Source organism: Astyanax mexicanus, chromosome 15 (genome assembly GCF_023375975.1).
Source record: "Astyanax mexicanus isolate ESR-SI-001 chromosome 15, AstMex3_surface, whole genome shotgun sequence".
In the NCBI taxonomy this organism is placed as follows: Eukaryota; Metazoa; Chordata; class Actinopteri; order Characiformes; family Acestrorhamphidae; genus Astyanax; species Astyanax mexicanus.
The window spans coordinates 42,619,833-42,645,792 of NC_064422.1; the positions used below are offsets into that span (position 1 = coordinate 42,619,833).

Below are 25,960 nucleotides of genomic sequence, written 5' to 3' on the forward strand. Positions count from 1 at the left end.
ACCTGCCTCTACCTCACTCTGCCTTTCTCTGCCTTAATCTCACTTTACCTTGATCTACCTCACATTACCTCCCTCTACCTCTCTCTACCTCACTCTACCTCACTCTACCTTTCTCTGCCTTAATCTCGCTTTACCTCGATCTACCTCACATTACCTCCCTCTACCTCGTTCTGCCTTCCTCTACCCTGCTCTGCCTCACTCTACCTTTACGCTATCACATGCTTCCTCACTTTACCTCACTCTACCTTGCTCTGCCCCACTCTACTTGTACAACCTTGCACTGCAGTGCTCCACCTTGCTCTGCCTCACCTTACCCCATTTTACCTCACTCTACCTCACTTTACCCTGCTCTACCTCACTTTATCCCACTCTACCTCACTTTACTCCCCTTCTACCTTGTTCTCCCTGCAGTGTGGTGAAGAGCTCCCTCTGTTGCTGCTGCAGGTACTGCAGTTTGAGTTTCTGTTATTCTTAGAATTATTGCAGCTTTATTAATTTGTTAATCGTAAAAAACGCGTATTGCGATAATGATAAAATATACAGGTTATCTTAAAGCCCTTCTTTGTGTGTGTGTGTCTGTGTGTCTGTGTGTATGTGTGTGTGTGTGTGTGTGTGTGTGTGTGTGTGATGGCGAAGAGGGGCTTATTTCCATCTATTTTGCTGTGAAACAAGTATAGGGTTTAATGATGCTATTGTCTGTAATGAGATCCATATTGAGTTCCAGAATGTTTATCGTTCAGGTGCTGCCTCTCTCTCTCTCTCTCTCTCTCTCTCTCTCTCTCCTTCTCTCTCTCTTTCTCTTTCTCTCTTATGGATTCAGCAGACTGCCATCTGAATATGGCTGCAATGAGGGATATGACAGGAATGGCCATATTAAATTTCTTCTCGGCTAACAGTAAATTTTTCCGTTCTGATGTCAAGAATGCGGAGCATCTGGGACCCGAAGACAGAACGAGAGAGCGAGGGAGAGAGATAGAGAGACAGAAGGAAGGAAAGAAACAGAGAGAGAGAGAGAGAGAGAGGTAAAGGGAGTTAGAGAGGTAGAATGAACATTAGCGGTGGCGGTAGCGTGTGCTTTGGGAGCACTTTATCCATTTCCAGCAGTTTATCCTCTTTCTCTCTCTCTCTCTCTGTCGCTCTCTCGCTCTCTCTCTGAAGTGTCTGGTTCTGGTTCTGCTGCGAGGATACAGGACTGTAACAGAAGGATTTGTTGCCACTGGAAAAGCTCCCTGTTTCCAGTTACATCAGAATGAAAATTTCCACTCGGTTTCACCAAACGCAGAAGAGGAAGAAAGCAGAGAGAGAGAGAGAGAATTTAATTTATTTGCATTATATTTTTATGTCTCTTATTCAGAGGGATAATGATGGCTACCACTGCTGCTGTCCAAAACACACACACTCTCACACACACACACACTCTTCTCACACAATGCTCTGAACAGGTTGTTCATGTGTGTTCAATGTAAAAACACTTTATTCTAATTCATTCTGGAAAAAGAAAAAAACTTTAAAGTGGGACATATTATAACTCTTTCTACACAAGTTAGAATACTGTAGGTCTATGGTCTCTGAACAAAACATGTTCATGAAGTTCTTTACACAAAATCAATCACTTTCACAGAAAGATAAAGAAATCTCACCAGCTATTCTAGTCTTATCAGTTTCAGTCCCTTTCAGAATGAGCCGTTTAAGGGCTCTGTCACTTTTATACAAATAAGCTGTTGCTGGCCACGCCCCATATCATTCATGTTTAACTGCACAAAATAGAAGCACAAAATCTCCTTCATGTGCTGACTTGCCACGGACAGTAGGTACAGATCCCTCACTCAGACAAAGTCCGCTGGCTAATCCAGCTGTGTACTGTCTGAGGTTCGCAACCAGCGGGCAAAAATGGCCAATGTTCCTTTAACTGGTGTCATAACAAGGGAGAAGCATCTAAACGACTCATAGAAGCAAATGATCACAATAACCAATTGATCATAGTATAGTAAAATATTAATATGTTTCCCAGCCCTAATTTATTGTCCTATTGCCCAGTACTAGTTATGGCTGTTGATTGAAAAAAAAAAAAAAAATAAGAGAGCACTTAAAAATGATGAGTTTCTTTGATTTTACCAAATTAAAAACCTCTGGAATATAATCAAGAGGAAGATGGATGATCACAAACCATCAAACCACCAAACTGAACTGCTTGAATTCTTGCACCAGGAGTAAAGCAGCATAAAGTTATCCAAAAGCAGTGTGTAAGACTGGTGGAGGAGAACATGCCGAAATTGCATGAAAACTGTTATTAAAAACCAGGGTTATTCCACCAAATATTGATTTCTGAACTCTTAAAACTTTATGAATATGAACTTGCTTTCTTTGTATTATTTGAGGTCTAAAAGCTCTGCATCTTTTTTGTTATTTCAGCCATTTTATTATTTTCAGCAGAAATGTTGTGCGTAGTTTATAGGAAAAAACAACACCCCTTCTCATTTAGTGTTTTTCTTTAATTCTTTTAAAAAATTATTTTATAAATTATTCATCAATATCAAAAGCATGAAAACAATTAATGACACATGTGGAATTACGTACTAAACAGCGTGAAGGAAATGCAGCAACTGTTGTTCAGCACCTCCAGGAACTCCTTCCTTCAAGATGCTGAGAAAACTATTCGAGGTGACTCTCCCTCATGAAGACACTGAGATTAAAATCTCACCAAGAGTCTGCAGATCTGTCCTCGCAGACACATCTGATACTTATTTAGAAGAATCTAAAGTATCATTTTAACATATTCCGGTTTATTTAACACTTTTAGTTTATAAAATAATTTAGCATGTGTTCCTGTAGAGCGTTAATACAGTCTTTATTATTAAATGTACAATGTACAAACTAGAAATAAAAAAAGACAAAAAAGAAATAAAACACATTAAATGAGAATGGAGGGGTCTCCAAACTTTTGACTGGTGCTGTAAGAGTTTGGTTGTGTTGGGTTGTGTTTGGATGTGGGAGTGTGTGTTATTGGAGCGGTGGAGCTGTGTGTGTGTGTGTGTGTGTGTGGGCCTCCATTGATTTTTATAACAAATATATAAAACCAAGAGGAACCAAGACTCATCCACTTATCTCATCCACCATTCGACACATGCATCTCTCCATCTCTAACTTCCAGTGACGTTTCTCTGTCTTTCAGCTTGTCCAGAAATGCATGTGCAAAATGAATTCCACTTTCTGATGGTAGGGGGAGCCGTAGAGCAAAAATTCTCACTATTTTACAGTTTGTTTTTAAGTTTTACGTCATAAATACTGTAATGTAGAGCATTATCAAAATACTTTTAGTGTCTAATAAAATCAAATGAATTGATAAAGTGCTTTTTTTATAGTGCTGTTGTCACAAAGCAGCTTTACAGAAATGTGGTAGCAGAACAGAGAATCAAACAAAACGTTAAACATAGAGGTCCATCTAAAAAAAAAAAAAAATAGAATAGAATATCATTAAAAAGTTACTTTATTTCAGTAATTCAGTCCAAAATGTGAAACTCTGATCTCTTTTAAGCGTTTATTTCTTTAATTGTTGATTTATAATTATGGCTTACATCCATTAAAAAAAATAAAAATAAATCAGTGTCTCAGACAAATAGAATATTATATAAGAGCAATTTTAAAGACTTCATGCAGTGTGGGCAGTGTGCCAAGTCCTGCTTGAAAATGAAATCCAGCATCTCCGTAAAGTTGTCAGTAGCAGAGGGAAGCATGAAGTGCTGTAAGATTTTGCGGGAAAACAAAACTGCACTGACTTTAGACTTGATAATAAAACACAGTGGATCAACACCAGCAGATATCATGTCTCTCCACACTACATCAAATTGGTCTGCATGGCTGTCACCTCAGAAGGTAGCCTCTTCTGAAGTCTGCACACAAGAAAGCCAGCAAACAGTTTGCTGAAGACATGTCAAGAAAGGACTACTGGATTACTGGAACCATGTCCTACGGTCTGATGAGACCAAGATTCATTTGATTGGTTCAGATGGTCTCAAGCATGTGTGGCGGCAATCAGGTGAGGAGTACAAAGATTAGTGTGTCCAAACCATCACTGATTGGTGGAAACTTCACACTAGACCTTGAGCAGTTTGGACTGTGTGTCTCTCCACTCTTCCTCCAGACTCTGATCCCTTGATTTCCCTAAAATGAAATGTAAAATTTACTGATGATCAGTGATGGTTTGGAGAGACATGTCTGTCATCTGCTGGTGTTGATCCACTGTGTTTTATTATCAAGTCTAAAGTCAGTGCAGTTTTCCACAAAATCTTACAGCACTTCATATATTACAGCTTCCCTCTGCTACTGACAACTTTTTTATGGAGATGCTGGATTTCATTTTCCAGCAGGACTTGGCATACTGCCCACAGTACTGCCAAAAGTATCAGTTTGGTCTTATATAATATTCTAATTTTCAATAATGAAAGAAATAAACGCTTAAAATAGATCCCTCTGTATTTAATACATCTATATAATATATGAGTTTCACATTTTGAACTGAATTACTGAACTAAAGTCACTTTTCTATCTATCTGTCTGTCTGTCTGTCTGTCTGTCTGTCTGTCTGTCTGTCTGTCTGTCTGTCTGTCTGTCTGTCTGTCTGTCTGTCTGTCTGTCTGTCTATCTATCTATCTATCTATCTATCTATCTATCTATCTATCTATCTATCTATCTATCTATCTATCTATCTATCTATCTATCTATCTATCTATCTATCTATCTATCTATCTATCTATCTATCTATCTATCTATCTATCTATCTTGTCAGTGTTTCCTATGAAAAGATAAGCTTAAATATATGTGAGGGGTGTACTAACTTTTGTGATGCACTGTATCCTCATTTTTTATTTTTATTTTTTATTTAAATAAAATTCTCCCTCTTTCTCTCTCTGGTTGTCTGTTGTTTCGTCTCAGACAGCAACCTGCTCCTGAGTTACTGAGCCCTGAGGTGGTCTTAAGCGAGCGGGTGTCGGACAGATATACAGCACTGCGGCGTCTCTCTCCGCACCTGCAGCACCAGAACCCTCATTTCCTGTTCTGCTGCTCACCGAGACATGTTCATTTTCACTCCTCTCTGCTTCTGGATGTGTGTGTGTGTGTGTGTAAGTGTGTGTATAAGTGTGTGTGTTTCTGTATCGGAGGCTGAGTGAGCAGTGTTTTACTGTTCTTTAAGAAATGCAGAAATGCAGACTGTGGACGGAGCTGTAAATCTCTCTTCTTTTCTCTTTTTGGCCGGTTTTAATGCAGTGGCTGATGGGAGCGAGGCCTTCAGCCAGCGCAACCAGACTGGAACCAAGCATGGGCCGATCTCCAGTACAGAGACAGGGGGCGTGGCTAAAACTCAAAGAATATATGGATGGAATAAATGCAGTAGTAGTATAACTTTGTGGATCAACAGTTTTTGTGCGCTCAGTCTTGTACGGCTGCAACGATTAGTTGGCGTAATCGACAATGTTAACTATAGAAAAAATTGACGATGTAGAATTTAATTTTTGATATGTCGTTGATGTGTGATGGAGAGATAGAAAAAGAGAGAGAGAGAGAGAGAGCACGTGAGAGAAACAAAGTGCGAAAGAAGAGTACCTACACACACAATAAGAGAGGGACAAATCCTGAGCATCCTGATTCACCTTTCCATTGTACATTGAGTCATATTGGTTTTAAAATTGTGTGAAACTGACACCAATTTAACAACCATAATTCCTTGTATTTGCCTATTTAGGTGTATTTTATCCCTTTTTTTATCCCTTGAACACAGATGCTGTGAAATATTGTAGAGATATACAGCTCGAGAAAAAAAAACATTTCAGTTTCTGAATCAGTTTCTCTGATTTTGCTATTTATAGGTTTATGTTTGAGTAAAATAAACATTGTTGTTTTATTCTATAAACTACAGACAACATTTCTCCTAAATTCCAAATACAAATATTGTAATTTAGAGCATTTATTTATTTACAGAAAATGAGAAATGGCTGAAATAACAAAAAAAAAAAGATGCAGAGCTTTCAGACCTCAAATAATGCAAAGAAAACAAGTTCATATTTATAAAGTTTCAGAGTTCAGAAATCAATATTTGGTGGAATAATCCTGATTTGTTTTTAATCACAGTTTTTATGCATCTTGGCATCATGTTCTCCTCCACCAGTCTTACACACTGCTTTTGGATAACTTCATGCCTTTAGTACTGGTGAAAAAATTCAAGCATCATTGATTGCTTGTGATCATTAATCTTCCTCTTGATTATATTCCAGAGGTTTTCAATTTGGTAAAATCAAAGAAACTCATCTGAACTCATTCAGAATCATGTGAATGCACAAGTGTAAATGCTCACAGCGGTGTAAGCCACTTGCACCAGGCTACGCTGTAGACTCTATGTGGACTCAGCAACACCAAATACATGATCTTTGGTGATTGTAGTCTGTTGGAGTTATTGTACAGTGTAAACTCTGCTTTTGATGCTTTTTAAGTTCTGTTTGGGCTCTGTAATCGTCCCTGTGCCCGGTGCCCGGTGGTGCTGACCCTGTGGTGCAGAACACTGTTATTTTCTGGAGGCCGTGGGGAAGTGTAGGCGTGTGAAAGGGAAACACTGCATGCTTTCACATTCCTCACTCTAAACTCCGCCCACCGACCAACAATACACACACTGCTGTTTTATTGTAGACACAAATACATACAGAGGATGTCGCCTACAGACCTGCTACTGGCGGTCATAGGGGCGGGGCCACAGGGGAAATGGCCTCAGCTGAAATCTGATTGGCCCCCTGAAGTGCCTCTGTCCTGTCACTCACTTTCGTCTATGTACAGTACTATAAAAATGCAGGTAAGATTTAGTAAAAAAAAAAAAGTGTGCCAAAAAGTTTTGCATAAAATATCAAATATGCAGTTAAAATCACAAATTATATAAAGTACATATAAAATAAAATATTGAAGCAGATTCCAGATATTGAGAGATTCCAGAAGCAAAAAGAGCAAAAAAGCAGCAAAATCCCCATAAAAAAGGCAAAAACTAACAAAATTCAAAAGCAAATAATAACTGCAAATAATTACAAAGTAAATAAGTATTTAAAAAAAAAAAATGCGCATGAACTGGCATGAAAAGGCATGTACTAATTCTCTTAGTTAATCATGGGTGTGGTTAATTATCACACTGAGAAGATACACCAGCAGCCCAGCAGCTCATTTAAGAGAACAGCAATGTTATTTTATTCTTTATTCCGTTTATTTTTTATGTAAAAGCTGTGCGTATGCTACGAGCACCTGCGTAGCTAAGAAGAAAGGATTGGACGGCTGACTGTTGACTGTTGTCAGGGTTTTAATCAATCAGTGGCGTACCTGTATTTTAAGCCACCAAGATAAAAATACACCAGAAATGTACCTGAACACATGTCACTTGCAGACCACCAGATTTATTTCTAAACTCTATAGATGCTATTTTAACAGCACAGGTGCAAGATGTGAAATTAGACTGTTGATGAGGTGTAAGATATCAATAAGCATCATGATACGCCTTGCACAGTCTGTATGATAGGGCCATTAGTGTTTTTACAATACTAGAATTCTGACTTTCGATACAAACCTGCCTAAATATCTCAATACTGGTACTAAAACGATATGACGGCAAATCTCAAGTTTGTGGTTATAAGGTGAGAAAACTTCTAGCTCCACCCCACACAACTCTGACCAATCATAGCGCTTTTTTTTTTTTTGTTGTTGCATATTTTGGTGCGTTTAGGTTTTTGCCTGTGTGAAAACAAACCAAACCCAGCGGGAACTCAACAAAGTAAGCAAACTCACCAGCTGATTCACTGTGTGATACTGCGAGACAGTGAATATCAGACAGCAGTGGAATGAAATGAAATTTCGGGGAATTGTTTCACAGCTCCAGTCGTGAGTCCCTCGAAAAACAGGATGGAGCCAGACAAAAGCAGGAAGTGAGGTGTAGCCTGGGAGAAGTCATTACTCTCTGGCCTCAGATTGACTCTGAACTCATAAAACTCTCCCATGTGTTTCTCTAGGAGACCCTGAACTGAAATAGTGCTGAAATAGTATTCTCAATATCTAAATACAGCACCAGTCAGTGCGGTTTGGACACACCTCTAATTCTCTGTTTATTTATGATGTAAATTTAATATTAAAGCTAAAAAGGAACACATGGAACACGTGCAAACCAGAATATATTTGTAGATCAGTGGTTTCATTCAATTAAAATATATTCTGATTAACTTGACAATATTCTGTGATTAACTGCGATTGATCGCACTTGTTCTTTTTAAGATGATTTAAGAAGTTTTTTTTTTATAGTGGATATTAAAATGTAAATAAAATAATGTATATTAAGCAATATATTTACATACAGTCATATGAAAAAGTTTGGGCACCCCTATTAATCTTAATCATTTTTAGTTGTAAATATTTGGGTGTTTGTAACAGCCATTTCAGTTTGATATATCTAATAACTGATGGACACAGTAATATTTCAGGATTGAAATGAGGTTTATTGTACTAACAGAAAATCTGCAATATGCATTAAACCAAAATTTGACTTTTGACGGTGCAAAAGTATTGGCACCCTTATCATTTTATTGATTTGAATACTCCTAACTACTTTTTACTGACTTACTGAAGCACTAAATTGGTTTGGTAACCTCATTGAGCATTGAACTTCATAGCCAGGTGTATCCAATCATGAGAAAAGGTATTTAAGGTGGCCAATAGAAAGTTGTTCTCCTATTTGAATCTCCTCTGAAGAGTGGCATCATGGGCTCATCAAAACAACTCTCAAATGATCTAAAAACAAAGATTGTTCAACATAGTTGTTCAGGGGAAGGATACAAAAAGTTGTCTCAGAGATTTAACCTGTCAGTTTCCACTGTGAGGAACATAGTAAGGAAATGGAAGACCACAGGGACAGTTCTTGTTAAGCCCAGAAGTGGCAGGCCAAGAAAAATATCAGAAAGGCAGAGAAGAAGAATGGTGAGAACAGTCAAGGACAATCCACAGACCACCTCCAAAGAGCTGCAGCATCATCTTGCTGCAGATGGTGTCACTGTGCATCGCTCAACAACACAGCGCACTTTACACAAGGAGAAGCTGTATGGGAGAGTGATGCGAAAGAAGCCATTTCTGCAACACGCCACAAACAGAGTCGCCTGAGGTGTGCTTTTGTCCCTGTGGTCTTCCATTTCCTTACCTTACCATGCCTTATCAGCAGTTTAGCTCTGATTAAAAAGAAGTATATTTGATAGCTGGGTCAGATCGAGACCAGATCACGTTCTCACCACAAATTCCACACATTAGAATGGAATACTTTACAACCAGTGTCATTTATGTGTTTCTGGGTGAAGCGGCTGCATGTTATGTAGGTTATATAGCTGGGGTGTTCTACACGTGCTCAGTGAGGCCATGGTCAGTGAGATGTGCTGAATGCTGACTGTGGGTGTGTGAGTAACCCGCTTCCTGTGTTTCCTCTGCAGGTCTGTACGAGCTGCTGTCAGCGTTGCCGGTTCAGCTGCAGGCTCATGTGGACAGCGCAGATGATCGCTCCTTTCTGCACACCATGTTCGGAGAGAGGAGCCTCCACTCACTCGTTAAGGTGAGGGTTTATATATGGAACAAATGAAGAGAGCACTTCAGTTTCAGAATCAGTTTCTCTGATTTTGCTATTTATAGGTTTATGTTTGAGTAAAATGAACATTGTTGTTTTATTCTATAAACTACAGACAACATTTCTCCCAAATTCCAAATAAATATATTGTCATTTAGAGCATTTATTTATTTAAAACAAGTTCATATTCATAAAGTAGTTTTAAGAGTTCAGAAATCAATATTTGGTGGAATAACCCTGGTTTGTTTTTAATCACAGTTTTTTTCATGCATCTTGGCATCATGTTCTCCTCCACCAGTCTTACACACTGCTTTTGGATAACTTTATGCTGCTTTACTCCTGGTGCAAAAATTCAAGCAGTTCAGTTTGGTGGTTTGATGGCTTGTGATCATCCATCTTCCTCTTGATTACATTCCAGAGGTTTTCAATTTGCTAAAATCAAATTAAGCGATCTCTTTTTTTTTTCCTGAGCTGTATATTTGTGTGTTTTTGTCTACAGAGGTGTCAATTAATGAAGTACAAATACTTTGTTACATTACTTAAGTAGAAATGTGGTTTATTTATACTTTTCACACAATTATCTGAACTTTCTACTCTTTATATTTTAATAAAAACAGCCTCAATACTCCTGTTTCATTTCAGCTGGTTTTCATTCCAGCTTCTCATCGCTCAAAAAAAACCCTATCCAGATAAATCTCTCCATCCAGAATCTGATTGTGATTGGATGTAGAGAAGTATAAACATGTACCATTCTGACTCCCTATTGGTTTATACTGTGATCCGTCACACCTGCACACACACACACACACACACACACACACACACACACACACACACACTCCAGCAAGAACATAGCAGACGTATGTAGTCTAGTATGAAGATGATCCGTGCAGAGACTCAAGAGAACTCCAGCCTAACTAAACTTTATCTTTAATATATTTACTTTATTCTACTAAAATAAATACATTCATTTACAATGGGGCATATATGCAGCTGAAACACTATAGGGAACAGTCTAGAGCAAAATCCCAAATGATATTATCAACATTAACATTTTAATATTTTAACATTATAGACATTTTGGCTTTTAGAAAAATGTGTTTTGGGGAGGGGGGGAGTGCACTAAAGGACTCTGTGGGCGTGGCCTAAGCTTTTGTCCTTAACCCTCCTGCTATCCTCCAATTTAGTAACACCCTTTATTCTCTGGGTCAATATGATCCCAGTCATTTAAACCTTCAAAAATGATTATAAATCCAGATAATTAAACATGTTAGCAACGTTTACTTACTATTTTTGCACTATTTTTATGTTTATTTGACAAATTATTAGTGGTTTTAGTATTATTATTATTATTATTATAAGTGGTTTATTACTATTCTATAAGTATTATAAGTATTGTGTTGTTAAGTCAGGGCCTAAACTTAAGGTAAGTTTAGAGAACAATAATAAAACTGAATGTAGTAGGAAACTTGACATTATTACCACACAAATATGTGTGAAATTTTGATATTTCTTATGGTGTTCACCAATAAAACAGCCTAATAAAACAGACATTGGAGATGATATATATTTAAAATATCTTATGTTTTACTTATTTTCTTTATCAAATTAGGAGAAGACGGTAAATATGAATCACAAACCTAATGTCAACCCTTTTTTCAGAGGCTTTAAATATTAAATGGGGTCAAATTGACCCCAAAGATAATAAGAGGGTTAATTTGTAATTTATTCCCTATTTTACATTACTTTAGATTTTTTACATTCTAATTTAATATTGAAGACTATATATAAACAAAAGTGTTAAACAAACCTGAATACAGGTGCATCTCAAAAAAATAGAATATCATTAAAAAGTCACTTTTTTTTCAGTAATTCAGTTCAAAATGTGAAACTCATATATAATATAGATGTATTAAACACAGAGTGATCTATTTCAAGTGTTTATTTATTTTATTGTTGATTATAATTATGGCTTACAGCCAATGAAAACCTAAAAATCAGTGTCTCAGAAAATTAGAATATTAAATAAGACCAATTGGTACTTTTGGCAGTACTGTGGGCAGTGTGCCAAGTCCTGCTGGAAAATGAAATCCACATCTCTGTAAAAGTTGTCATCAGCAGAGGGAAGCATGAAGTGATGTAAGATTTTCTCAGGAAAACTCTGCACTGCCTTTGCACTTGATAATAAAACACAGTGTATCAACACCAACATTTAATTTTAAGTTTTGTCATATCTCCAAGAATATAGTTATCACAGAAATATCCTTGAACATTGTGATAATATTTTAGGGCCATATCACACACCTCTACACTGAACTACATCACGATCATAATTATCATCAGTGTCATAGGCCCTAGAATAGAGCCATGGGGGACTCCATAAGCTACTATAAGCTTCTTTATAAAAACTCAAAAAGTGAACAACTATTTTACGTTATTTTCCGCATTAGAATTATTAGAGAATGATAAATAATGAACTGAGGGTTCAGTGGAATTTAAAAAGCGAGTTAAATTTGTATACTTGTTGAGTAAATCTAGTATCGAACTAATGGAACTCTTCACTAGAGGTGTGCGATATCGTATCGTACTCAATAATATCGCCAACATTTTTTTTTTTTATTGTGAACGATATTATAGCCTGAAATATTGTGCCATATCACCCACTCCTAATTATTATACATAACACATCAGTTCTACTTTTTATTATTATTATTATTATTATTATTTTTTTTTTTTTTTACTGTTTTTAGCAAAAGAAAAATTCTCACTGTTCTCATTTCCCATTATATATCTACTAGAGACAGATTATATCTGTCCTGTATCATTTATTTTACTTTAATCCTGAATATATGGAGATAGATAGATAGATAGATAGATAGATAGATAGATAGATAGATAGATACCGCCCGAAGGAATATTAGCAGCCAGTAGCAGTTACACAACACAGTAGAAACAAACAATAAGTGTAGAAATATATACATAGTCGTAGATATGAGGTAGTGCAGTAAAAGAATAAATTAAGTACTTCTGTTACAAATCTGATAAAAAAAGTATTGTATATTTTAATATCTCAGTTAGAGGTGTGCCATAATAGTATATTGTTTGCAGTAATAACATTTTATTTTTAGTTTTTTGCAGTAGTGTATTCTTAAAAAAATGTATTTAATTCAGTGTTTTTTCGTATCGCCAAGAGTATCGTTATCAGGAAAATACCGTGAAATATCGTGATATTATTTTATTTAATTCATATCGACCACCCCTACTCTGCACTTTGCAATCGTATGCAATAATACTTAATACAAATGTAATTTAGATTTTTTTGCAGTATATTCTTAAAATAATTTCTCAAATTCAGTGTTTTTTCGTATCGTCAAAAGTATCGTTATCGCGAAAATACCATTAAATATCGTGATATTATTTTAGAGCCATATCGCCCACCCCTACTCTGCACTTTGCTGCTATACACTTATCTCCTCCCGCTCTCTTCTGTAGTTAAGAGCTTGCGTTTGTTAGCGCTCCAGGTTTCTGTGCGCTAGCTGAGCGTGTAAAGACTGGCGCTGTGGTGAAGAGCTCGGCTGACCTCGTAAAACCCGGCGCTCCGACCACATCAGGCCTCCAAATGCTCCTCCGCCTGCATTCGTTCTGCATGGAGCTTGTTTGCAGCGTTCGCTCGCATTCTAATGCTTATCAATCAGCGCGGCGTCTCCGTAACGCTGGCTTTACCGCTGTACACATGATATTTCTGCGTGTTCCGATTGTTTCATCTGAAGAGAGAGCATGTAATGCGTGTGCAGTCATAATCTGCTTTCATTTATTCCACTGCCATGTCTGACTATAGGCTTAATGGCTCTGTCAGTACAGTTTAATACGGGAATTAGCTTTTTTTTTAGCTTAGCTAAAAGAATTGTAGCCTGATTTCAAGATGTCTCTGAAATAAATGCAGGAAAATTAGTTTTGACTTGTTTGAAATGCTGAAAGAATGACGAAAAACATTAGAATTCTAGAGTTGTAGTTAATGCAAAGTTAAAAAAAAAAGTACAAAGCCTTAGGCCTGGCACAATAATAATTTTTTTTAACATTTAACCAGATACCCCTCTGGAGAGTGTTTTCCAGCTAATACAGTGAGTATCAGAACACAGTAAAGCTGGAGGTCTAAAGCACTAACGGCACTGTGATCGGGAGATTGCTGGTTCAAATCCCGGTCATGCAGCTTGCCATCAGCTGTCAAAGTCCCGAGAGAGCACAGTTTTCCACAGTTGTGAGCTGATATATCGGAACCGACTCGCTGCGCTTTCCTCCGATCGCTCTGTAATGCTACTGGGCAAAATTTTTAAATTTTAGCAGGATGTTTAAGTAAAACAAATGAAAAAAGATTTAAGATTTAAGATTGTAGAAAACAACTATTAGTAATTTGTAAAATTATATTGAAAAAAAAAATAACCAAGTAAGTAGCAATGGAAATAAACTGAGATTTGGGTATTGATTAAAAAAATATATTTTTTAGTATATTTTTCTTAGTCTGTAGCAAAGCAATGCTGGAACAGACGGTGTTACTGCACTCTCTACTGTACGGCTGCACGTCGTCATTGCGATGTGTGCATGCACAACAGTCACATCTCAGGATGTGTGATGTCACTTAATACAATTAAATGAAACATGTCATGTTGCATTACGTGATTTGATTCTTGACACAAGAAGTAGGTACACAGCGCTGTCTCTGTGTCTGTGTGAGTGACAGACTGCTGCTGCCTTAAAACCATCCACATGGTTGGGCACGTGCTTGTAAACGTGAGCACGTGTGGAAAGCTGTGCTCCTCAGTCCAGCACAGTTCAGCAGCGCAGATATTTCCAGTTACAGCTGAATTCAGGCTTTTAATCCCAGAAAAACAAAAGCTCTTATTTACCTTTTAAAAAGCCATTTAAATGCCTGATTAAAGTGGCGATTATTGTTGTGTTTTACTGTTTCCTCAAGTTTTGAGTTGAGCTCGTGCGCTGACCTGATTCAGCTCTTGATTGGTCCGGACGCGAGACAGTGCGCGGATGTGGGGGCGGGGCTGGTGATGTTATGGGCCGTGCATTGTTACATTTTGTGATATATATCGTCGAAAAAGGAAATTTGCAATGTAATTTTTTTTTTCAATATCGTGCAGCCCTACTCTATTGCACACTTTTCACACAGCACATTTACACTTTCATCATCATAATAATTAGAAAAAAGACAGAAAAACACAGATAACTCAGATATATTTGATGTATTTGATGTATTTGACTCTCTGGGCTTCTGATTAGGGGTGTGCCATATTGTATAGTGCACAATAATATCGTAAAAAATTTTCAATATCGTGTACGATATTATACCCTGAAATATCGTGCCGTATCACCCACCTCTAATTATCACATCAGGGTACTACTTTTTTTTTTTTTTACTGTTTTTAGCAAAAGAATTTCCCATTTTATATCTACTAGAGACAGATTATATCTGTCCAGTATCATTTATTTCACTTTAATCCTGAATATATGGAGATAAGTAGAGCGCATTATTAGTACCATGACCTTCTGGATCATTGACTTCAGTTACAAATCTGATTAATTTCTTGTATTTTTTTTAAATCTCAGTTAGGGGTGTGCCATATCATATCGTATGCAATAAGAAAAAATAATATTCATTTTGGTGCAGTAGTGTATTCCTGAAATATTTTTTTCTATTCAGTATTTCGTCATATTGCCAAGAGTATCGTTATCACAAAAACACCATGAAATATCGTGATATTATTTTAGGGCCATATCGCCCACCCCTACTTCTGATAGGTCGTTATTGGTGTTGATCGCTGTGCAGAGTGCTGTAATCACACTGTACAGTGAATGATTGGTCTTGATTGAGATTATTTTGATGGGTCTGACAGTAGCGCTGCCCTGGTCTCACTAAGTGCTCCGTGTTTCAGCTTTTACACAGAGATAGAGCGAGTGTGACAGGCAGGACAGACAGCACGGCCCCTGCTGCACGACTGTAGTGCACCGCGTTCCCCGTGCAATTACCACAGGCTTTTATTCCAGAGCTCCGGCGCTGTGATCCCTCGCCAAACTGCCACTCCACACGGCTCCACAGGAAATCCAACACAACCTGCAATTTCCACCTGGGTTAGGTGTGTAACACGCTCCACTTTCCTGCCATGTCCCCTCTGTCTGAGTCCTGCCTGAGTCCTGGGTGTGTGTATATAAGAGTGTGTGTGTGCAGGAAGAAGAAAGAGAGAGATGGATTCTCTTTAATTTGGTTTCTAATGGTTCTGTCTTGGTTGTTCTCCTGTATTTGATCAGTTTCTTGTCCTCATATAATCTTGGCTCTAAAAAAAATGGCAAAAAAAACACCTTTTTTCTTTTTTCTCTTTCTCTCAATCGCTCTGTCTCTTCCTTTCATTCACTAACTTGCTCTCTTTTGCTGAATCACTTTGTATTTCTGTAAATACGAGTCCCTGTCTCGCTCTGTCTGTCACTAACTCACTTTGTCTTCCTGTAACTTGCTTGGCCTTTGTCTTTCTCTCTCACTCTTGCTGTATCTCCCTCTCTCAGTTGCGCTGTCTCTCACTAACTCGCTTTGTGTTTCTGTAACTTGCGCTGTCTCTCTCTCACTCGCGCTGTCTTTCTCTCACTCGCTCCTGCTGTCTCTCCCACTCTCACTCATTCTGTCTCTTGCTAACTCACACTGTCTCTCACTAACTTGCACAGTCTTTCCATCTCTTGTGCTGTCTCCCTCTCTCGCTCTGTCTTGCTAACTTGCATTGTCTTTCTCTCATTAACGCTGTCTCTTACTAACTCGTGCTGTCTCTTCCTCTCTCACTCATTCTGTCTCTTGCTAACTCGCTCTGTCTTTCTGTGACTAGTGTTGTCTCTCACTAACTTGCACAGTCTTTCCTTCTCTTGTGCTGTCTCCCTCTCTCACTCTGTCTCTTGCTAATTCGCACTGTCTTTCTCTCACTAACGCTGTCTCTTACTAACTCACGCTGTCTCTCGCTAGCTCGTGCTGTCTTTCTCTCACTTGTGCTGTCTCCCTCTCTCGCTCTGTCTCTTGCTAATTCGTCTTTCTCTCACTAACGCTGTCTCTTACTAACTCACGCTGTCTCTCGCTAGCTCGTGCTGTCTTTCTCTCACTTGTGCTGTCTCTTCCTCTCTCACTCATTCTGTGTCTTGCTAACTCACGCTGTCTTTCTCTGACTAGTGTTGTAACTTGCACGGTCTTTTCTTTCTCTTGTGCTATCTCCCTCTCTCACTCTGTCTCTTGCTAACTCGCACTGTCTTTCTCTCACTCCTGCTGTCTCTCCCACTCTCACTCATTCTGCCTCTTGCTAACTCACGCTGTCTCTCGGTAACTTCAAGGTCTTTCCATCTCTTGTGCTGTCTCCCTCTCTCGCTCTGTCTCTTGCTAAGTTGCACTGTCTTTCTCTCACTAACGCTGTCACTTGCTAACTCGTGCTGTCTTTCGTTCATTAATGCTGTTTCTTCCTTTCTCACTCTTTCTGTCTCTTGCTAACTCGTGCTGTCTTTCTCTAACTCACGCTATCTCTAGCTAACTCGTGCTGTCTTTCTCTCACTCGTGCTGTCTCTTCCTCTCTCGCGCGCGCCGTCTCTTCCTACCTTGCACTGTCTTTCTCTCTTGCTCTGTCTCTCGCTCACTCTCTCTCCCTCTTTCACTAGCACTGTCTCTCGCTAACTCAGGCTGTCTTTCACTAACTTGTGCTGTCTCTCCCTCTCTTGCTCTGTCTCTCGCTAACTCATGCTGTCTTTCTCTCAATCATACTGTCTCTCCCTCTCTCGCTCTGTCTCCCGTTAACTCATGCTGTCTTTCTCTCACTCATGCTGTCTCTCGCTCACTTGCTTTGTCTTTCTGTAACTCACTCTGTCTCTATCTCTCTCTCTGTCTCTCACTCTCTCTCTAAGATATTATAATACAGTAAAAAAGCTCTACCTGCCTGATCTAAACACTACACTGTTATTACTGCCTTCCTCTCAAAAATACAGGGAACTGCCAGCATTAAAAAAGAATCATGATTAAAACCACTAATATAATTTCATTTAATTTTGTCAATGTAATGCGGATATCTAAAATAAAAACTCTTAAAACTAAAATACATAAGGCAATATGTGTAGGAAAAATATTCATAGTTTAAGCACAAGCAGTGATTTTTGATCTTAAAGCTCACCTTCCGCGAAAATCCCATTTTTCTTGTTTTTTGTGGAATACAGTAGGTCTCTCCGAGTTGAATGTGTACACCTGCACATTAAACTGTTTTGCAGCCCCCATTGTCTGCAGGAGCTAAGCAAAGAAATCCCCCCTCCCCCCCTCCGAAAAACGGGTGAATTTTGAATGATCTTTCTGCCTACGTAGGCAGAAACTCACAGACCAGCCCACCTTGGCTCGAGAAACTCCCAGAGGCGGAGCTGAAGCGACGCAACATCACCGCTCATCAGTTAGGAGGTGGGAGGCAGTGAGCGGCAGAGCGGTGGACGGGCGTCGCAGTGCTCCTAGCCAATCAGAGGAGAGATATTTGCATGCTGTTTGCATGTATGAATATTCATGAGCAAAGCTGGAATCCGGTCATTTTGGACACACCCCTAAAACAGTCCATTAAAAAAGAGCTATACAGAGACACCTGAGCACTTTTTTTTTTACAAAAACGGCTCACATGTCATTCATTCATACTAGAGACCACAACTAGACATTTTAAAATGAAAGAAAAAACGACGGAAGGTGAGCTTTAATAAAACGCCACGAACACTCACTGCGCTCACTGTTTGTTCCAACAAGATCAATACGTTGTGTGAGAATAATTATCGTTTTTCGTATTTTTTGGTTACAATTTAGAAAAAGGTATTGAAAAAAGTTTTTTTTTGGGTATCGGTACCCAATTAAAAGTGTCGTATCAACACTTTTGAGCTGTTAATGCATTAAAAAGTTCGGGAAAGGGCAAGCTCCCTCCAAATACCCTGAAATAAACGTTTTAGTGAACGCTTATTTAACAGGTGTCCACAAATTATAGAGCTGTAGTTCACCTCTGCCAGCTGTGGAGGAACCGGGTCCACAGATCTGCATTACTACCCCACACTAGCCTATATAACCTAAGCACCCTGCATTAATAACGCGGCTCTCTGAAAGTGCAGCAGTGTGATTAGTGCTTTGCTCTTTTAATAAGTGGTGCTCTGCATCCAAAATAAACCCTATAAGAAACTCAACCCCCCTGCATTCACACGCTGGACACGCTGCGCTCCAGAATCAACACCAGCTCTTTCACTTTCTTACTCTTTCAGCGTGTTTGTGCCAGTTTAAACACTATATATCATTAGAATAAACACAAATAAACAGTTAAAAGAAGGATTTCTTGTTTGTGTTTTAAGTGGCTCAGAAGTATGGAGGTTCACTGGTGGGATTCTGCTCAGTGCTTCCAGCTATTGCATGAATTGCTTCATTTAAATGCTTGAAAATAAAGTCGTTCTAAACCTGTTTTCTACTCTATGACTTTTATTACACCCTAAGGCAGGGGTGTCCAAACTACGGCCCGCGGGCCATTTGCGGCCCGCTTCCTTTTAGTATTTTAGAAATAGAATGAAAGTTGGCCCGCTGTTAAGCAGGTTTTTATAATGTGAGATTCAAAGTTTGAACCCTAGGTGTCAGAAACGGGCCAAAGAGTCTAAAAGCAGAGAGAGTGCGCATTTCTAGCGCAGAAAAACAGGCCAAAGAGTCTAAAAGTGAAGAGTGCACATTTCTAGCTCAGAAAAACGGGCCAAAGAGTCTAACAGCAGAGAGAGTGCACATTTCTAGCGCAGAAAAACGGGCCAAAGAGTCTAAAAGCGGAGAGGGTGCACATTTCTAGCGCAGAAAAACAGGCCAAAGAGTCTAACAGCAGAGAGAGTGCGCACTTCTAGCGCAGAAAAACGTGACAAAGAGTCTAAAAGCGGAGAGGGTGCGCATTTCTAGCGCAGAAAAACGGGGCAAAAGAGTCTAAAAGCGGAGAGGGTGCGCATTTCTAGCGCAGAAAATCGGGCCACAGAGTCTAAAAGCAGAGAGAGTGCGCATTTCTAGCGCAGAAAAACGGGGCAAAAGAGTCTAAAAGCGGAGAGGGTGCGCATTTCTAGCGCAGAAAAACGGGGCAAAAGAGTCTAAAAGTTGCCGTAATTAAGGGGTTTAATATTAAGAGACATCATGAAATTAAAAATCTATTTAAAAAATCTTAGTTTACACAACACTGTCAAAGATAAAGATAGTAAGTCAAGTAAAATGGTGTGTAAATGAAATAATCAGGAAAAAAAATATTATTTAAAGTGGTATATTTCATTATTTGTTTTATTACAGAGTCTGTGGCCCGTGACTTCAAATATATTTCTCCTTCTGGCCCCCAACAAAAAAAGTTTGGACACCCCTGCTCTAAGGATTACAGTTCATGTGGCACGCTGGTGTTTCAGGCCGTGAGTTGTAGGAAGGTTGGTTGAAGGTAGTGTGTTGAATCTTTGCTCTGGTCACTGTCTGTGAGGAGTTTAGTGTGATGGCTGGATGGATCCTGGTCATGCAGCTTGCCCTCAGCTGCCGGAGCCCAGAGAGAGCAAGACCAATTGGTCTTATTAAAGATTAGGGGTGTCAGGATTTCGATATTTCATAGAAATCGATTAAAATGATGTCAAATGGAGCAGCACACTGTAGCCGCCGCCGCGGACATTGTGACTGCTGAAAGAGCAGCTCTTTCTCCAGAGAATGTGGACATTCTCATCTTCTTACAGAAAAACTTGAAAATATAAAAATAACAGTTGTTTTGTCTAGCCTCAAATATGTTAATAGTTTTGGTACCTTAAGGAGCATCTTTCTCTCAGATAAAGTTAATAATATATCTTTATTAAAGAAAAATACTTGTCATTCTCAGGTTCCGAAAAAGTCTTAAAGTCTTATTTTTCATGTTTAACTGTTATAGTAGGATAGAGTTCAGTTTGTTAAGGCTCTAATTGTTCTATTATTTTGTACATGACTGTTCCTGTATTTTTTTATTATTTATTTTGTTATGTTGCACATTGCTGTTTTAATAGTGCACACTGCTGCTACCAAAAAAAGCCACTAGATGGCATTACATATATATCTTAACTTAAATTATTTAAATTTGACCATTAGTGCCTAATGTGGTGTATTACAGATCACTTGTATCACTTTGCATCACTTATATCAAGCCCACCTTTTGAAATAAGATATTGTAAATTTGATGAATCAAAGCAATGACTGACCATAGACTAATCTAAAACTGCCATAGGCCTCTCTGCTGTAAAAAAAAGAAAATCGAGAATCGAATCGAATCGAATCGAATCGTGACCCTAAAATCGTAAATAAAATCGAATCGAGGATTTAGAGAATCGTGACCCCCTATTAAATATCACATCACCCTAGGAGGGATGAGGGGAAAGAGCGCCATCTACTGTACCCACCCAGAGAGAGCAAGACCAATTGTGCTCTCTCGGGGCTCTGGCAGCCAAAATCAGATTTTTTTTGTGACTGTAGAGCACAGGAAGCTTCCAGAACCTCAGTGCTGCAGTGTTAGCATCCTGAGATATCCCAGAACACACTGCTGCGTCTCAGGGGTGCACTGTAACTTGCAACAGTCCCTGGAAAGCATGAATTCACAAATTCCTACAAATAATACTCTTTAATCAGGAGACCGTTTGAATCATTCGGAGAACTTTCTGATGGAAACGAAAGATGGAGAAAAAGTTGTGCAATTTACGCCCCGCTAGAGTTAACACAGGCTAACACAGGTTAACACAGGCCAACGGCCGCCAGCTTTCCAAGGGGAACACCTATACCGCCAGGCTCTGCTTAGCATTGCGCATTTCGCTTTTCTAATATCCAGTTTCATGCCTCATAAACCACAAGACATGACATCCATTTACTGCACATGTGGCATTTATTAAACACGCTAATTCATCAGATTTATGGAAGCTACCGGATTGTAAACAACAGCGCAGAGGAACAGCTTGGGGAAGCCAATATGGCGGACAGGCATGAGGATGAACAGAAGAGATTTGGGGAGAGATGTTGTATTTTTCAGGACGTCTGGCTCGAGAGGCGACTCCAGCTCAGTGCAGCCAGTCTTCTCCCCAAACGGGCATTAAACTGACGAGGTCATACGATCCAGCAATAAGCTGCTCCTGTCTGAAACCCGAACCCCCGTCACCGAACGAGAACCGCGGAGAACCATGAGGAACGGCGGCTGAGTGCAGAGGTGTAGAAGTGTGGCAGTAACACAAGCACTGATATCTGAACACTGCTAAGCTCTGCCTCAGACAGTTCTGCAGCTCTGCTGCTGCTTTCCATCATGTTTATTGATGCTGTGAGGCAAAAACAATGTATCTCAATTTCTGACCATTTTAAAGCGACATGCAGTCAGACTGCAGCCAGAGCTGGTGTTCCAGAATGAAGCACTGCTCTTATACAGCCTAGAGAGGCACCCTACACGTTTTAGAGTGAGATTTTTTATCTAAATTTATCTATAAAATCACCATATACTGTTTAATTACCACCGTTACTACCATTAAGCTTTTACTGCCAATATGCAAGAAATATGCAAAAAATAAGAAACTTAACAAGTAAAATGATCTAATTTTAAGCAACAGATCTTACTGTATTTTATTCTCTAGTAAAAATCTGTCGGACCATGTATTGTGTAAGAGTCTGCACCTCATTTAAAGTTTACTCAAAGCGAGCACAAAAAGCCACTTGTCTTAGTTATTTTCATTCTTATGTCCAAATTTAAACCCAAAAATCTATGATTTTATGCAGGTGTGAAAGGGGCCACGAACCACGGTCCGGACCAAAAGACTAGATTTTAGTCCGACCGAGAGAGGTGGTCTCGGTCCGGATCTTCTGAACCATGGTCCGGTTCTCCTGCAGTGTGAAAGCACTTTTCTGGATGATTCGAACTTTCAGACCGATTACAGGAAGCTGAGCAGCGTTCCTCAACAACGGCAGCAGAAGAAGAAAAATAACCATCTACTACTGACTGCAGCCTGCGGAAGGCGGAGTTGGACGTCCAGCGCGTCCAGTCCCGCCCACTTTGTCCACGCCACGCCTCGTCAGTCTTGCAAGATTGTAGTGTATACACAGTATTAAAGCCGGACGGCGCGGCGCATTATATTTAAAGTTCGCTAACTGCCCTGCACATTGTTTACTTCCGTTCAGAGGCGGAGCTAAGACATGAAGCTGACAAAGTGGGCGGAGCTGGATGCACTGTACGTCCAACTCCGCCTTCCTGCAGGCTGCAGTCAGTACCCTCTCAAAATAACCGGAAAAGCAGGGAAAATAAGCCGTGGATACAGCTGCTTCAGGACGAGGACGTTCGTTTGGTGAATTTGAACTAATCTACAGTACTGTGCCTGAAGCTGCTGCTGGTATAAAAAACACAATAGCAGCAGCTCTGCTATGGAGACGAAATGAATCTGTTCATTTATTTTATCCTGATCCTGGAAAGGCTTCTTGCCGAATGAACCACCCGCTGAATTTTCAACACGCCAACGTCAGACGCATGTCCTTCTAAAGCATCAGCATCAGGTTAAGGAAAACGCATTGATACGTAAGTGATGATGAAAGGATGTAGGAGCATCACACAAAGGTTTTTGGTGCGCTCTCTAAACTGCAGTGTGAAAACAAAAATAAGCGGACCAAATATTTACAAAATATACAATGTAGCGAACACATGAACCTTGTTTCAGACCACGGTCCAGACTTTCAGGTGAGATTATTAAAAAAAATATATATATATATATATATATATATATATATACTGCAAAATATCTTAAACGATTGTAGGAGAATGTATCTGTGTGAACATGCCCTGTCTGTACTCATACAGACCCGCTGATGTGTGTAGGCACCTCCGCCGGGCCGGCTGCTTCCTCCGGCTGCAGTCTGAGCTGGTCTGGGATCAGCGTTTGGGTCGGGGCTGAGGTTGAGGTGATGAGGTGCTGATGGATGGAGGTCCGGTGGTCTGTTCGGAGCTCAGCGCCGGGGGGTTACTCTATACCGCTGCTCGGTGGAGCTGAGGGCTCTCGCAGATGAAAGGAGGTTAAAGTCATTTTCGGAGTTCGGGATGTAAACAGGACTCCCCAGCGCTGTCTGGACCGACCTGCTCTCCCGGTCCTCCAGCGCCGGTCCCGCTCTCTCGCTTCAAAGCCTTCGTTTGCTTTCGTTCCTCTCACTTCTCTCTGCTGCTTTAGTTTGCCATCATTTTTCTTCTACTGTTGTCTGTCGTTTTTGCTTGCCTGCTTCCTGTTTGATGTTTGTGTTCTTTCTTTTTCGTACTTTCCTTTTTTAAACGTTTTTTCCATTACAGTCAGAATTCCGGCTGACTCCTTATTTCTTAAATATTGTCGACACAATTTGGAGGCTTTTTCCAATCGTCCAGTGTCCAATGTCCTTTCTCTTCAGTCTTTTTTTTGACAATTCTGACATGAAGTCCGGCATCCTGAAGTCGCTTCTTGACCATTGATGCAGAAATTGGTGTTTAATGGGTTCCATTTAGTGCTGTTGTCTTTCTCTCAAACTGCACACTCTGCAAAAGACATTTATCTTCCTGCACAGTTGTGCATCGGGGCCTCCCACTCCTTTTGCAGTCCTTGTTAGAGCCACTCTTAGTGTCACTCTTCGATAGGAGTAGTGAACAGCATGGTAAGATATTTTCAGTTTCTTGGAAATATCTCGCATTGAGTAGCTTTACTTCCTTAACACAACAGTGGACTGGCGGGTTCAGAAATTTAAAGAAAGTTGTTTCTTTCTGGCCATTTTGAGCCTGTAATAAAGCCAACAACTGTTGATGCTTCAGATTACTAAACTAACCTAGAATGTTGTGTTCCCTTTTATTGTGCTCACTTATTAGTATAACGTTTTTCAGCCGTGCATCACTACTGAGCAAGGGTATCCTAACAACCAACTAGCCCAATAACATCATTCATTTGGATTGGCGGCCAAACCTGGAGAATTGCTGATAATAGGACTATATGGAAAATATTATATTAAAGCCTCTACACAAAAGTAGGCTTTAATATAAAGATTTTTATTCTTTAAAAATCATCTGATACACTTAAATTCATTGTGAAATGGACAATATTGTTTGTGAATTTAAATGAAAATTAGTGTTTCATTTAATAAGAGGGAAGCTTTCGAGTGATCCTAAACTTTTGAGCGATAGTGTGTTTTGTACTGCTTGCCAATCAGATCTTACTTAGGATTTAGTTCAGGATTACAGTGGCGCTACGTCAATGAATGTTGGATCTGCTCGGTCACTCGGTCACATCCGCTGGTCAAATGTGTAGAATGTGAATATACTAAATGAATGCATGTTGTGGAGAAAAGAGAATAAAAACACCACTTTTAACACCACTAACCGTAGACCCCTCTCAGGAGTGCATCTTTCCACCCACACAGCGAGTAGCAGAGCTAACAAACACCACTAACCACAGAAAAGAAACAATCAATCATGTTTAACTAATGATAATAATAAATTAAAAGCTCAATTGTGACTTGAGTAGACCTGCAAAAGCATGTTTGAGATCTAGGGCTGATTTCCACAAGCATTTCTGCATCTTCTCTGTTAGACACAAAAAAAAAACGAAATATATGGAGTATAGAGAGTCGCATGGAGGATCGTATACTGATGGTCCACTGAAATCCCTGCTCTGTTTCTCTCTCTCTTTTCTCTCTGTAATGGATTTTAAATGTCTCCTGGCGGGGGCGGCTGCGAGGACAGGCAGGTAGCTGGAGGAAGGCCTGAGTTGTAAATTAAATAAGAGTTTAATCTCGATCTGAACTGTACAGACCTGCTGCAGCCCAGCGCTACTACAACCTCCTAAACAAATGGATCCTTCTGGAATGCAGCAACTCTACAGCTACGTTCCATCCTGCAGCACATACCTCATACCTCCATTCCTGCTGCTGTGTGTGTGTGTGTGTGTGTGTGTGTGTGTGTTCATGCGTTATTCAGATTCTTGTGAAGCTGCCGTTATAATGTTGTATATCTATGTAACAGTTGAATAGCTTTTCTGCAGTTTTTTGATGTAGTATCTATTCGTTGTTTCTTTTAAAATCAAGGGTATTATTAGTATTTTTAAAGGTCTCATTCTGCTAAAATCCACCTTTTCTTGTTTTTTTTTGTGAAATACTATATGTCTCTCTGAGTTGTGTATGATGCTGCATATAAAACTGTTCTTTAACCTCCATTGTCTGCAGTAGCTAAGAAAAGAAAAGCCTCAGAAAACGAGTTGATCAGGAAAAGCTCTGAAGTCTACATCAACCCGTGAATTAGTATTCATTGCCACGCC

At 39.4% G+C, this 25,960-nt stretch overlaps 1 protein-coding gene across 3 annotated transcripts in view; it reads left to right on the forward strand.

Moving 5' to 3' along the window:
* Positions 1 to 25,960, forward strand: part of mpp7a (MAGUK p55 scaffold protein 7a) — a 272,588-nt gene that overhangs the window by 59,080 nt on the left and 187,548 nt on the right. For all 3 annotated transcript variants that reach the window (XM_049464563.1, XM_022670298.2, XM_022670297.2), the window contains exon 3: positions 9,492 to 9,610. In XM_049464563.1, coding sequence (XP_049320520.1) covers positions 9,492 to 9,610 — 119 coding nt within the window. The remainder of the gene's footprint in view (positions 1 to 9,491; positions 9,611 to 25,960) is intronic.